At 37.3% G+C, this 12924-nt stretch overlaps 1 protein-coding gene across 2 annotated transcripts in view; it reads right to left on the reverse strand.

The window, feature by feature from the left end:
* KNTC1 (kinetochore associated 1) overlaps positions 1 to 12924 on the reverse strand; it is a 43962-nt gene that overhangs the window by 22638 nt on the left and 8400 nt on the right. For both annotated transcript variants that reach the window (XM_033008402.2, XM_033008403.2), the window contains exons 14-31: positions 12193 to 12236; positions 12015 to 12080; positions 11845 to 11920; positions 11068 to 11193; positions 10885 to 10974; positions 10269 to 10334; positions 9712 to 9773; positions 9156 to 9267; positions 8320 to 8463; positions 8028 to 8084; positions 7845 to 7946; positions 6606 to 6722; positions 5976 to 6119; positions 5589 to 5687; positions 3015 to 3118; positions 2721 to 2826; positions 1899 to 2033; positions 721 to 840 (exon numbers count right to left, since the gene is read on the reverse strand). In XM_033008402.2, the coding sequence (XP_032864293.2) occupies positions 721 to 840; positions 1899 to 2033; positions 2721 to 2826; positions 3015 to 3118; positions 5589 to 5687; positions 5976 to 6119; positions 6606 to 6722; positions 7845 to 7946; positions 8028 to 8084; positions 8320 to 8463; positions 9156 to 9267; positions 9712 to 9773; positions 10269 to 10334; positions 10885 to 10974; positions 11068 to 11193; positions 11845 to 11920; positions 12015 to 12080; positions 12193 to 12236 (1770 nt within the window). The remainder of the gene's footprint in view (positions 1 to 720; positions 841 to 1898; positions 2034 to 2720; positions 2827 to 3014; positions 3119 to 5588; positions 5688 to 5975; positions 6120 to 6605; positions 6723 to 7844; positions 7947 to 8027; positions 8085 to 8319; positions 8464 to 9155; positions 9268 to 9711; positions 9774 to 10268; positions 10335 to 10884; positions 10975 to 11067; positions 11194 to 11844; positions 11921 to 12014; positions 12081 to 12192; positions 12237 to 12924) is intronic.

Here is a 12924-nt window from a genome sequence, read left to right on the forward strand (position 1 = left end):
ACAGTGACTAACAGGCTTCCACTCTATTAAAATACTATGCAATACTCTACAAATGTCTTAAGCAACAATTATCAAGTCTAAGCTACAACTAGTTGAAAAGCAAGGGAACAAAAAGTTATTGTAAATATGCATCCTTTATAGAAGTAACAAATAGTTTACAGATGTAATATATATGCATGCCACAGTCTGTTAGCTCACACAGTTTTGAAAATATCCACCCTTTTTCCTTTTGTTCTTCCTTTCCTTGCTCAGAATAACTCCTTAAAATAGCTGCTAACAAAAATTTTCTGTGGTTGCAAGACAGGAAGGTGTACTGTCAACTGCAAAGCTTCAGCCATTCTGGTGCATGGCAAAGCCACACCTACAGTTTTTAAAAATAAGTTTTCCAAGCAACTAAAGAACTAGACTAGAGGTATAATAATGCAGCAGGATTTATAAATTATTAATTGCATTCAGACAGGCATGCCACTGTGTGGAGATGCCTTTAAAATTATGCAGAATAGTTGTAGAGTATATGGAATCAGAGTAAACAAGTTGGAAGGGGTTTCAAGAGGTTACCTAGTTCAACCTCTTGCTAAAAGCAGGACCAGTTCATCATCCTTTTTTTGCTGGAAAACAAGTTTTCATATTTGCATCTCCTACCTTTTTTTAAGCATCTGAGTAAGGATAGTATTTAGAATAATTTGTGCACACACTTCACGATGTGCAATGACTTGGTACCTCTTCAGAATAATCTGTTTTATTCTGTAACACCAGTGTTCCCCATAGAGTCAGTCTCTCTGCAACTTTCTCAGCTTCAGCAAGAGTCAGAGATTTTAACAAAGTCAGAGATTCCTCTCCCTGAAGAGAGAGGGAAAAAAAAAAAAACCAAAACAAACAGGTAAACCAGAAATAATCAAAAGAAAAAGGCATTTGCTTTTGGAAAAGCTAAGTTATGTGTATGTCCTTGCTTTGGTACAATGGTTGCATGATGGCCAGTTGGGTAAGATCAATTTTCTGCTGATGAACTTCAAACCTTTTTATAAAATACAGTTACTATGACATGACTTCCTTAAATTCTCTCAATAGTTTTTATCAAATCTATGAGTTTTGTTTATTGGCAATTATGCAACATTTTAAAAACAGTATGATTATCAATAATATCATGTGCTAATAAGGCAGAACAAATTTTAACATGAGAAACACTCTTTTGCAGGAGAGTTAATTTGATTCCTTTAATCAAAAAGCCCCCTTTTCTTCAGGTCAAAGAGATCCCAATAACATAATCAGGGACAACCACTGGGTATAAAGGTAATCACACCTCCTACAATGTAGAGAAAAGTTAAATGTTTCTAGTTAGGATATCAATGTAATTTAAAGATAACTTCAGGGTTTTTTGCTAAACTGGGACTTGAAATTGACTTGGAAGAAAACTTACTAAAAATAGATAAACATTCAGCACTCTGTATTGCAAGACAAATATTAGGGTGCTCTCAATTAAAAAAGGGGCAGGTCTGTACTCATGTGGGGCATCACTGTATTAGAAGAAAGCCTGTCTCAGAAGAATCTCTTTTTTTTGTTGTTGGCAAGAAAGCAACTTGCCCCAGAACAATTCTAGCAAAAACAGTATGTGAAAATATGTAGAGACTTAAATTCCAAACTTGTTTTATATATTGTGTGTCATAATTTTTGTTTTTGCCACAAATGAAGGATGGTTCATGATGTTTAAAACTCTGACAAAAGTCTCATTTTCAATGTTGAAAATAGGCAGTTATGTCTACAGTTAATAGAACTGTAATTAAAAAAGTTATATGTAAACCATGCATAAGATTTCAGCAAGTAGTACAACTTAACAGTTTTGAAAATAGGCTTCAGCGTCTTTAAATTCTGAGATCAACTGACGTGAATTAGTTTAGTACCCTTTCTTTGTCAATCAGGTCTATCATCCTCAGAATGTAGACTTCCACTGTAGGCAACATATATGCTGTTACAATTTTCAAAGCATCCTCCAAAGAAGTAGGAGTATCTTGCTTAAGAATGTATTTCACTAGCCTCTGTAAAAAGAAAGCATGTATGGACTTCAGTTTGTTGATGTACAAAATAACAAAGAAAGTAATTTATACAAACTACTTCTGCATTGTAATTGTACAGATCGTACCAAACAAGTTACCTAGAAGTTTAAAAGTTCTGTCTAGAGAAAACTTGACTGAAGCATAACTCAGAGAAGATAAGGCTTGCGGAACAGAATCATCCTGGGAACTCTCAGAATTCAAGGGACTCATCTGGCTCCACAAGATGGCAATGAACTTTTCCAGAAATACTCATGTTTCCCCCCTAATATAAAGGGGGAATGCTAAATTTTAAAAGAAGTGTATATAAAAAAAATTGCCAAGTATTGTTCACTGTGACCTTAGAAGAAATCAGATCTGAAGTCTTCAGAGTACTTGGCCTTCCATTTTGTTAGTTTCTTCTTTTCCTTCCCACCCCCTATACAGAAAACAGTATATTATCAGTGCTGTGCTAATTTGGTTAGGCTAAACTAATCCACTAACTCTTAAAAAAAGTGGGCTTCCAGGCAAAAGACATGTCCCAGCAGGACAAGGAGAATGGATATTAATAAGAAGTGGGAGCTACCGGTTGCTAAGATTTTTTGAAAAGTCTGGCTTATAATACCCCATGAAAATACATACAGGTAAGTGTAGGGATTTTTGTTTAACAGAAGAGTAATGCTGATCACTTACCATTATCATCTGTTTGTCCTTTAGAAGATTAGTATCTCTTATCCCATAGGCTCGCAAAAGCTTCTTCATCTCCATTAGTCGGTAACTTTCCTGCAGTAGTTTTACTCTATGGACAAATTAGACTATTATTAATTTATTTTCTGTTCATAACTATGTGATTTAATCATCATACTACATTAGATACACAGTATTTCCTGCCCCGACCCCCCCCCCCCCCAAAAAAAAACCCCACCACTAGAATTCCAATTGAAAGTAAATACAAAACTGAGGTGTAGACTGTGGATTTTGCCTTACTTGACATGATTCATTTCCAAATGCTGTTTTACCAGCTGCTCCACTGCTGCACTCCATGGTACCATAGCACCATGCATTATCTGTAGAACTGCATCAAATTTCAGCTATAAAAGGAACATAAAGAGCTTACTTTTCAAAATAAGTTACAAGGTAATCTCTTGAACTATTGTTCACATGTGATTGATTCCAAAACTACAAACAAGGAAGGGCTGGTGGGGAGTGTGAAGCTCAAGGGCAGCCTTGGCTGCAGTGACCATGAAATGGTGGAGTTCAAAATCCTCAGAGCAACAAGGAGGGCGTGCAGCAAGCTTGCTACCCTATACTTCAGGAGAGCAGACTTTGGCCTCTTCAGGGATCTGCTTGGCAGAGTAGCATGGGATAAAGCCCTGGGAGGCCCAGGAAAGGTGGCTAATATTCAAGGATCACCTACTCTAAGCTCAGAAGCAATACATCCCAACAGAGAGGAAGTCGGGTAAGAACACCAAGAAGCTGCATGGATGGACAAGGAGCTCCTAGACAAGCTCAGACAGAAAAAGGAAGCTTACAGATGGTGGAATCAAGGACAGGTAGCCTGGGAGGAATACAGAGAAACTATCCAAGCAGCCAGGTACTGGGTTAGGAAGGCCAAAGCCCTGATAGAATTAAATCTGGCTAGGGACATCAAGAGCAACAAGAAAGACTTCTATAGGTATGTTGTTGATAAAAGGAAGACTAGGGAAAACGTGTGTCCTCTCTGGAAGGAAATGGGAGACCTGGTTACCTGGGATATGGAGAAGGCTGAGGTACTTAATGACTCTTTTGCCTCAGTCTTCACTGGCAAGTGCTCCAGCCACACTGGCCAAGCCACAGAAGGTAAAGGTGGGGACTGGGAGAATGAATAACCTCCCACCATAGGAGAAGATCAGGTTTGAGACCATCTAGGGAACCTGAAGGTGCACAAGGCCATGAGACCTGATGAGATATATCCATGGGTCCTGAGAGAACTGGCAGATGGCTAAGCCACTATCCATCAGATTTTGAAGTTGTGGCAGTCCAGTGAAGTTCCTTCTGTGTGGAACAGGGGAAACATAACCCCCATTTTTAAAAATGGGAAAAAGGAAGACCTGGGGAACTACAGGCCAGTTGGTCTCACCTGTGCCCAGCAAGATCATGGAGATGATCCTCCTGGAAACTACGCCAGGGCATGGAAAATAAGGAGGTGACTGGTGACAGCCAACGTGGCTTCATTAACGGCAAATTGTGCCTGATGAATTTGGTGGCCTTCTACAGTGGGGTTACAGCGTTGGTGGATAAGGGAAGACCAACTGATGTCGTCTACCTGGACTTGTGCAAAGCATTTGACATTGTCCCACGACATCCTTGTCTCTCAATCAGAGAGACATGGATTTGACAGACAGACCATTCAGTGGATAAGGAATTGGCTGGATGGTTGCACTCAAAGAGTCACAGTCAATGGCTCGAGATCCAAGTGGAGAGCAATGAGCGGCGTTCCTCAGGGGTCAGTGTTGGGCCCAGCGCTGTTTAACATCTTTGTTGGTGACATGGACAGTAGAATTCAGTGCACCCTCAGCAAGTTCACTGATGACACCGAGGTGTAAGGTGTGGTGACACATGGGAGGGAAGGGATGCCATACTGAGGGACCTGGACAGGCTGGAGAGGTGGGCCTGTGCAAACCTCATGAAGTTCAACGAAGTCAAGAGCAAGGTCCTGCCCATGGGTGGGGCAACCCAAAGCACAAATCCAGGCTGGGTGAGGACTGGATTGAGAGCAGCTCTGCAGAGGACTTGGGGATATCACTGGGTGGAAATGTGCCTGTGAGCCAGCAACATGCTCTCACAGCCCAGAAAGCCACCTGTGCCCTGGGCTACACCCAGAGCAGGGGGGGCAGCAGGGCCAGGGAGGGGATTCTCCCCCTCTGCTCCGCTCTGGGGAGACCCCCCTGCAGTGCTGGGGCCAGCTCGGGGGCCCGCAACAGCAGAAGGACACGGAGCTGCTCGAGTGGGGCCAGAGGAGGCCACGAAGATGCTCGGGGGGCTGGAGCAGCTCCCCTGGGAGGCCAGGCTGAGAGAGTTGGGGGGGTTCAGCCTGGAGAAGAGAAGGCTCCGGGGAGACCTTCGAGTGGCCTCCCAGGGCTTAAAGGGGGGACAGGGAAGGTGGGGAGGGACTCTTGATCGGTGGGTGGGGATAGAACAACGGGCAATGGTTTTAAACTGAAAGAGGGGAAGGTTTAGATTAGATCTAAGGAAGAAATTCTTCACTGTGAGGGTGGTGAAGTGCTGTGTCAAATTAGATTAGAAAATGCTTATAGTAATTTATGATTCTGTGGAGCTTGAGTTTCACATATATAAAAGTTGGTGAGTTTTTCATGTGATGACACCAAAACTACAATTAAATTTTCAAGCAAAGAACATCACTTGAGAGATTACTAAGATTGAATAAGAAGACAGCATACTATTTGTTCTTCCTCATACCACTCATGTAAAAATGTACTTATATGCTTATGAAAAAATTATGTTTCATTCTGAACTGACGTTTTAGAGCCACTTGATGCCTATTTCATACAATATACTTACATCTGTATCAGAGATACAGCCAATGACAGCTATTGCCTTTGCCTCCCATGCAGTTTCAAATACTGAAGTAGACCTTGTACGACAACGTTCTAGCAAATCCTGTATATTTTGATAAAGATTATTAGGATATATGAATTCAAAAAATATGCATCTTATAAACAAAAATTAAAAGTTTTTTGGACATTAAGGGACAGATTTGGCTATTTTGCCTTGTATCTGTAAATGCCTGATTACTGAAATAGTAACTATCAGTATGTTAATTGACAGGACTACGTTAATCTGAAAGCTGGTCCTAAAAGTCAAGTGTAAATAAAAATGGTCATTAGATTTGTTTTCTGCTTACTCATATTTAAATAGCTTTCTTCAAAAGAAAGAAAATTTAGATACCTTTATATACTGTAGAAGAAGTTCATCTGTTTGTAGATTATGTTCACAAAGGTAGGGTTTTATAAACTTCTCCAAAATGGATGGGACAAGCTCTGGTGCCAAAATTTTATCAAACATGCGAAACACAATAGTATTTGCATTTTCCTAGGCAGCAAGTAGAACAATGCCATGTTAGAACATCACACATGTTAGTATCTGATCCTTTACAGCTCTAATAAATAATTCAACATCCAGTATATGTTGAACTCAATTGAATGATTTCAATTACTAGCATCCTTCTTTAGCTCAGATAAAAGCTTTCTATTACAAAGCCCCTTTTTGTTCAGTTGTACTTCAAATTTCTCTGTTGCTCACGCTTGCTCCACAATATATGATCTGTAATGAACTGTGAATCATGCAGTTTAAGCCATACCTTCTCATAGTATCGTCACATTATATATTTATATCCACAGTTGAAACAAAATTTATAACAAACACAGCATATCAAATAGTCTTAGCAGCTTATGAACACAAGTTTAACCAACCAATCCATCAGGATTCCTCTTTCGTCGGACTTTAAATTGCACGCTACAAGATTCTTATCAGAGCAACCCACTTCAAAAGCACTTTAGGAAGCATCTGCACAATTACCTTTTCAAAATCACAGAGTGCCAGCCTGCAGTTGTATCTCCTGTACAGCTTTATCAGTTCTTGTAAATCATTTACCAGCTTCTTTAACCTATGTACTTCTTCACAGTCACTACATCTCTGAAACAGTGTTTAGAGGTGAAACATTAGAAGACTTGCTACAATTTCAAGACTATTAAGTGCTGTCATAAGCAGGAAGAAAACAAATTACTCCCCACATCTCTGGTATAAGAGAAGGGTGGTTGACTTACAAAGCAGCAAGGAAGATTCTGCTAAGATATTAAGAAAAGATTATTTCTAAATATAAAGACAGCAACACACTAGTAGAGCCTGCGCAGGGAAGAGGGATGAGCATTTTTCACTGAAAGCCTTAAGGATGGGTAAGACAAACAGCTAGCAACAATGTACCTGCAGCTGATATTTTCTTTGGAGTTGGAACCCTGTTTTACAGGTAATCATCCAAGAAACCTCACCATTTTTGATGCCATGCAATCTTAAAGATTTTATAAATATACAAGCTGAACTGTTACCTTTGTATGGCATACATCAAAGAAAATCAAGTACATGTTGAAAGTGGGATTTAACAGAGTCAATTTCTCTTCATTATGCACTTTCAATGTGGGATTCCGAAGTTTAAGACAGCAGATCTAACATAGAATGTCAATATTTCCAATTTTTAGAATGCACAGCCAGTTGGCTTTGAACTTTAACTTTCTCCACCTTCATACTACCAATTTTATAGATGCTAGTATACCTAGGATATATAACATGCATCATTTATTTGTGTTTGCACAAATTCAGTAATCATAACCTTACAGCTAGCTGATTTTTAGTATCTTTTCTCCAGGCCATCACACGTGATGAATTGCAATTAATTTCCAAACATTTTGACAGAGGTGAGACATGTTTCTAATGTAAGTCCATAAGGAGTATCTTTAGTGAAATGTGTTTTGTAGTACTCAGACTTATTTGTGTACTACAGAATATTCAAGAATATTATTCATATTTAGACTATTAATACATCTGTTATAGGGTATTAATGGTGCACTGAGGGTTTTTTTTTTTTTTTTTTTAAATCTTTAAATGCAAGAAATCTGGAACTCAACTCCTTCCTTTCATGGAATTAAGTCAATCTTCTCCAAAAACAACAGTAACTTAATTATTATCCATTCCAACTCTAGCTCAGAACATATGTTCTGAAGTCTTTTAGTAGCAAATCCTTATATTTGCTACACTTCTTACCAAAGGAGTCCACTGGTCAAAAGTTGTCAGTCCCATTTCACCTTGATTTTTACTTGTAAAAAAAACCTCTGCCATTTGGAGTCCATTTTCTGGCCAGTTTTCCTGGTCAAAATAATTGATATTAGCAAACTATATTATACATGAGAAATACAAGACATGCAGTGCTTCTGCAGTATGACTTACCTTATCAGTTAATTCAAGGTTTCGAGCACTTTGTTCCAGCCATTTTGCTAATATTTTCTTGGGGGGAAAAAAAAAAAAAAGTTACAAGTAGAATTATGCTACTTATCAAAGCAAAATTTGCCATTAGAAATTTGTTTTAAAAGAAATCATTTCAAATATAAACTGTAGGGAGAAGAATCCCTGAAAAAGACAGAAGAATGAGGTTCTGACACTCAAAAATAAAAGGCAGTACGTCTGACTATAAAATTACCTTAGCCTGAGAAAATTACATTTTTCATTTATTCAGTCTTACCTGTCCCTTTGGCACAACTCTCCTTACGAAAAGGATCACAACATTTTTAAGCCACAAACATAGTTCATTCAAAGGAACAGTGAAATGGATGGCATTAAGCAAGTTCTCCAATATTTTCTCATCAAAGCTGCTTTCAAAATCTGCCTAAAATATTAAACCAGAACAATTACAGATATATGGACTATATGTTTATCTGTTATTTTATAAAGCTGTTTCACTAATAGGAAGAAGCAATATATTTCAAACACAAAGAGAAAAATCTCAGTAATCATGAACAGGAATTAAAAAAAATATATATAGCCCTCTTCAGAAAAACTTGAGCTTGGTCTTCTTAAACAAGACCTAACTGAAGCTACCTCATTATAAATTACAGTGGCAGGATCATGTCCTATTACTTTAGGACTTGCTGTATAGTTGTGTCTTATTAAGAAAACAACAAACATGGACCTGAAGATCCTGCACTAGAGAATATAATAGCCCATAGCCACCATTATGAATGTGTCATTCAAAGCAAGGAGTCTACGTGATTATTTTTAAAGTACTTTAAGGTAGCTAGCAAATGTCCACTTAAAAAAGAACTGTCACCCTTCAGACCTAGAAATATGCATTCTGAGATCAGAAATACCAGTTTATTCCTAAATCGATAAGTTTATCCTTCTAAGGAGCTAGGTGAAGAGGTAATCATTGTGATAACAGATGAGATTCTGCCATAGAACTTTGCTTCTTTGAGGAGCTGTTTCATAACCACATAGGTCTGATTCTGTTAAATAAGGCTGGAAAATTTAAGAGGCTTAACATCTTCCATAAATACCAAAGAGATGTCTATGCCATCTCACCTGATGCCTAAGCCAGAGGTACTGTGCACAAGATAAATTTCCTTCTTCTAGCTGAAAAAGGATATTCTTGAAAATGTCTTTGTTATTCAAGAATTCTGTCCAAGCAATACCACTAGAAGCAAGAGGAGGAAAAGAAACCGTTATTGTTATATGTCAATATTAAAGGAGTTGGGGGGGAAGAATCTCAAACTCTTTCTAGCTAGCACTATATGCTGAAAGAGACAACAGTAGTGTTAGATTGTGTGTGCATAAAATAACCCCTCCTACATACATTAAATGAACAACAAAAAAAAAATCTATACAAGGTAGTGCATGTGCAACAGATAATATGTGCTTTCAACATATAGGATGACTCAACGTCTCTGCATGCTACCTTCTCCACAGTAGAGGATGGGAAATGTCAGGAGATGAAGGAAGGGTTTAAAGCTTAATGAACTCAAATTTAAAAAAACAAAAAGTAAAAAAAAAAAAAAAAAAAAATCTTAATTTCCATAGCACATACTTAACGATTACAATTAAATTTACTTTAAATCTTAATGAACAAACAGAAACAAACCTGAATTTCTCTACTCCAAAAGCTCCATAGAAGGTTGTAAGCCTTGCCTGAGCTCTCAATACCTGAATGCAGATGAGATTTAAGGTCATTATCTGGCTTACTAAACAATGGTATTACGTGGTTATAATAACCAACACAAAGAGGAAGAATGGAGGAAAATAAGAACTTGTCAAGAATTTCAGTTAATTACATATGTAAGTTTGTTTAATAAAGCATCAATCCAAAATTTCAATTGTGTAAACACTTTACACTGATTCTCCTTGAAAGAGGATGAGGCCTGTCTGGTATAGAACAGGACTAAGTAAGAAACAAAATTAAACACCTAAAAGCACTTAAGAAAAGCACTTCTTCCTTCAATTTCTGGAGCATCTGAAAATGAATCTTTCTATAATTGAAGGAATCGCTTATTTCTGAAAGCTGTCATTACTGTAGTTCTCTTTCATACTATATAATCTTGTTTAGACTTCTAAAAAAGTTCAACAGTAGTACAGTTTTTAAAATTCTACATTCTAACTGTTTATCATATGATACTGTGAGGCCAAGAAGTTTGTCCTCACCTCAGTTATGGATACTGGCGCCCCATCAGATGATGGGGCAGAGGTTCTATCATCTTTCTTCAAGATCTGTAACAAACACATGAAATGGTTTGGCTGACAACTCAGTATATGCAGAACATGCCAAACAGTACTACGAATTTATTAAAGACGAGCAAAAACTTAGTACCTCTGTAAACTGGAGTTTCTATTTCACAGTGTTAGACTCACTGGATTTCTACATGTATGCAGGATCAGACAGATAATGTGTATCTCTGATTCTGTTTGGTAAGGCAAGAAAGACTAAAATAATGGAAACAAGGAGTGTGACACGTTTTGAGCTTTTAGTCCTAAAATTAATATTTTAAAATGTACTTAAAAAGACTACTACTCAAAACTAAAACCTGCTTTCTGATGTGAAAATAAAACTGTAAGCTTTTTTTTGCCCTTAAACAATAGCAAGACCAAGGTTGGAACAAGCCTTGCTTCTTCTTCATTTTTGGTAACATACAACTTATAATGCACTTACTTTTTGAATGACAGTATCTGGTTTGAAGATGACCCCCCTCTCAAGCTGTACAGAAGCATGTAATAGGAATGGACAAATATAAGCAATTTATATACAGATAAAACCCCTTACTCTGACTTTAGCGTAGTTCAGCATTTCTTGGGTGGTTTCATACAGTGGCCATGGAGCATTTATACAGTAATCGACAACAAACTGGCTATCCTGTTTGCATAAGGAAACAACTGGAATTAATTCCAAGCTCCTCCATAATTTGAATTATTTTATTAGAGAAAGAGAGTAGAAATAAAAACATACCTGAATTTTTTGCAAATTTTCTTTGATTTCAGTCACAACATCCAGCCAGACTTCATGACCATAACTCCCAACAGAAGCTGAAGCTAGTTTCTCTAAATTAGCATTTGCTTTTACTTTGTATACAAGCTGTTTAAAAAAGAGAACCACCACAGTTTTCTGTTTGATGCAATTAAGTTTTAAGTAGTCTTCAGCTGAAAACTATACACTTCCATTCACAACATTTTTGAGATAAAGTGTGTCCATGTACATTGGATGATTTCATTACAGGAATGGATTACCAATTAGTCCCTAACAACTGTGGTACCTTTTTATCTCACCAGTTAAGCCTGGTTTTTTTATTCAAAACAAAACAAAAAAAGCAGAGGGAACATTCAAATTTGAATAAATCAGTAAATGAAGCCAGACCAGATGTTAAGAAATGCATGTGAAAATTATTTTTTTGTTTGTTTGTTTTGTTCTTTAGCAACACAGTTTCCTGCTACTTAAAGGGTCAGATGTGCCTCCTCCTGATCCAGGAGCACTTATTTTGATCAGAAGATGTACTTCTGCATCACTTCTCATTGCAAGGTTTGTTAGTTATTGTAAATAAAAACATAGTTCACCATGTAGTTGTCTAATTTTGAATCACCTTTCAAGTACAGCAAGTTGCTTTGTAAGGTAACATCCCACCATATTTGTAATGTTTTTAATACTTTCTGTAGAACTATGGAGCAAGAACCTTACTCAGAGTTATACTAATTCATCTCCAAATGTCTTTATCGAGAATTGACAACTTACCTCAACATCTAGTCCAAACTGAATGGCAAAACTCTCTGCTTCAGTGAATTTGTGTTTGTGAAGTAAGCGACTTAGTCTAGTAATGAAATAATATATAGTCCTTCAATATAAGTGACAAACCATAGATAAAAAAATAAAATAATAAAACAGTGTTTCATGGAAACTAGTACCTATTTTCTGGCAAGGCTTCAGTTAAACTTCTCATCACAACAACAGAAACTGGGCCTTCAGAGGGTCTGAGGATGAGAGGAACTATGTGAGTTTATCAGCTCTGAAACAACTATATGTAGAAGTAATTTGCCATTTTTATATAATAATGATCAAGTAAGAAACAAAACATTATCTTACATCTGATGTTTTTCATTAATTCCTTCCAAGAAGTATATTGTATCCTGTAGCAAGCAATAGCATAAATCATTAGGTGGTAAGGGAAATCAGTCATAAGAAAGCACGACTGTACTTCATTAAGTGTTTCTCAATCTAGAAACTATCTACTGCTTTTCTCTCAGATAAGTTTGTTGTTTTTTTAAAATGCTTATCACGTTATTTCCTGTATAGTTTCCACCATCTAAACTTTCTGACGGCCTTAACTGAACAGACTGAAATTACTCCACTATCCCAGTTGAATTACCATCAGTAGTACACCCTCCACCCGAGTGAATCATCTTCTCAAAATGACACTCTTTTTGTCAAAGCCATAAATAGGTCACACTCTTTTCATCTTCACATCTTTTAGAATCTGATCTCTGTGCTGTATTCCACAAAGGCAATATAAGACATATAGCCTTAGCACTTCCCACATTGACTTTAACAACTGAGAGCAAAGAAAAGGGATATATTAGCCATTATTTTCTCCACTATGTAGCTGCATATATGAACTTTGCTGCCAAATGCTTCATACAAGGCAAGCAACTTTATTGGCTTTGCATTTTGTTGCGCATCAGACCCAGAGCTTATTACATTCACTTTCACATTTCCAATGAGGAACTGCTGCTTAGACTTTCAGTATCCTCTCACACAACCACTCCACTTTGCCAGTCTTTATAACATTACTAATTCATGAAGTTCTCTCCATTTTTT

Source organism: Tyto alba, unplaced genomic scaffold (genome assembly GCF_018691265.1).
Source record: "Tyto alba isolate M040663 unplaced genomic scaffold, T.alba_DEE_v4.0 Super-Scaffold_44, whole genome shotgun sequence".
Lineage (NCBI taxonomy): Eukaryota > Metazoa > Chordata > Aves > Strigiformes > Tytonidae > Tyto > Tyto alba.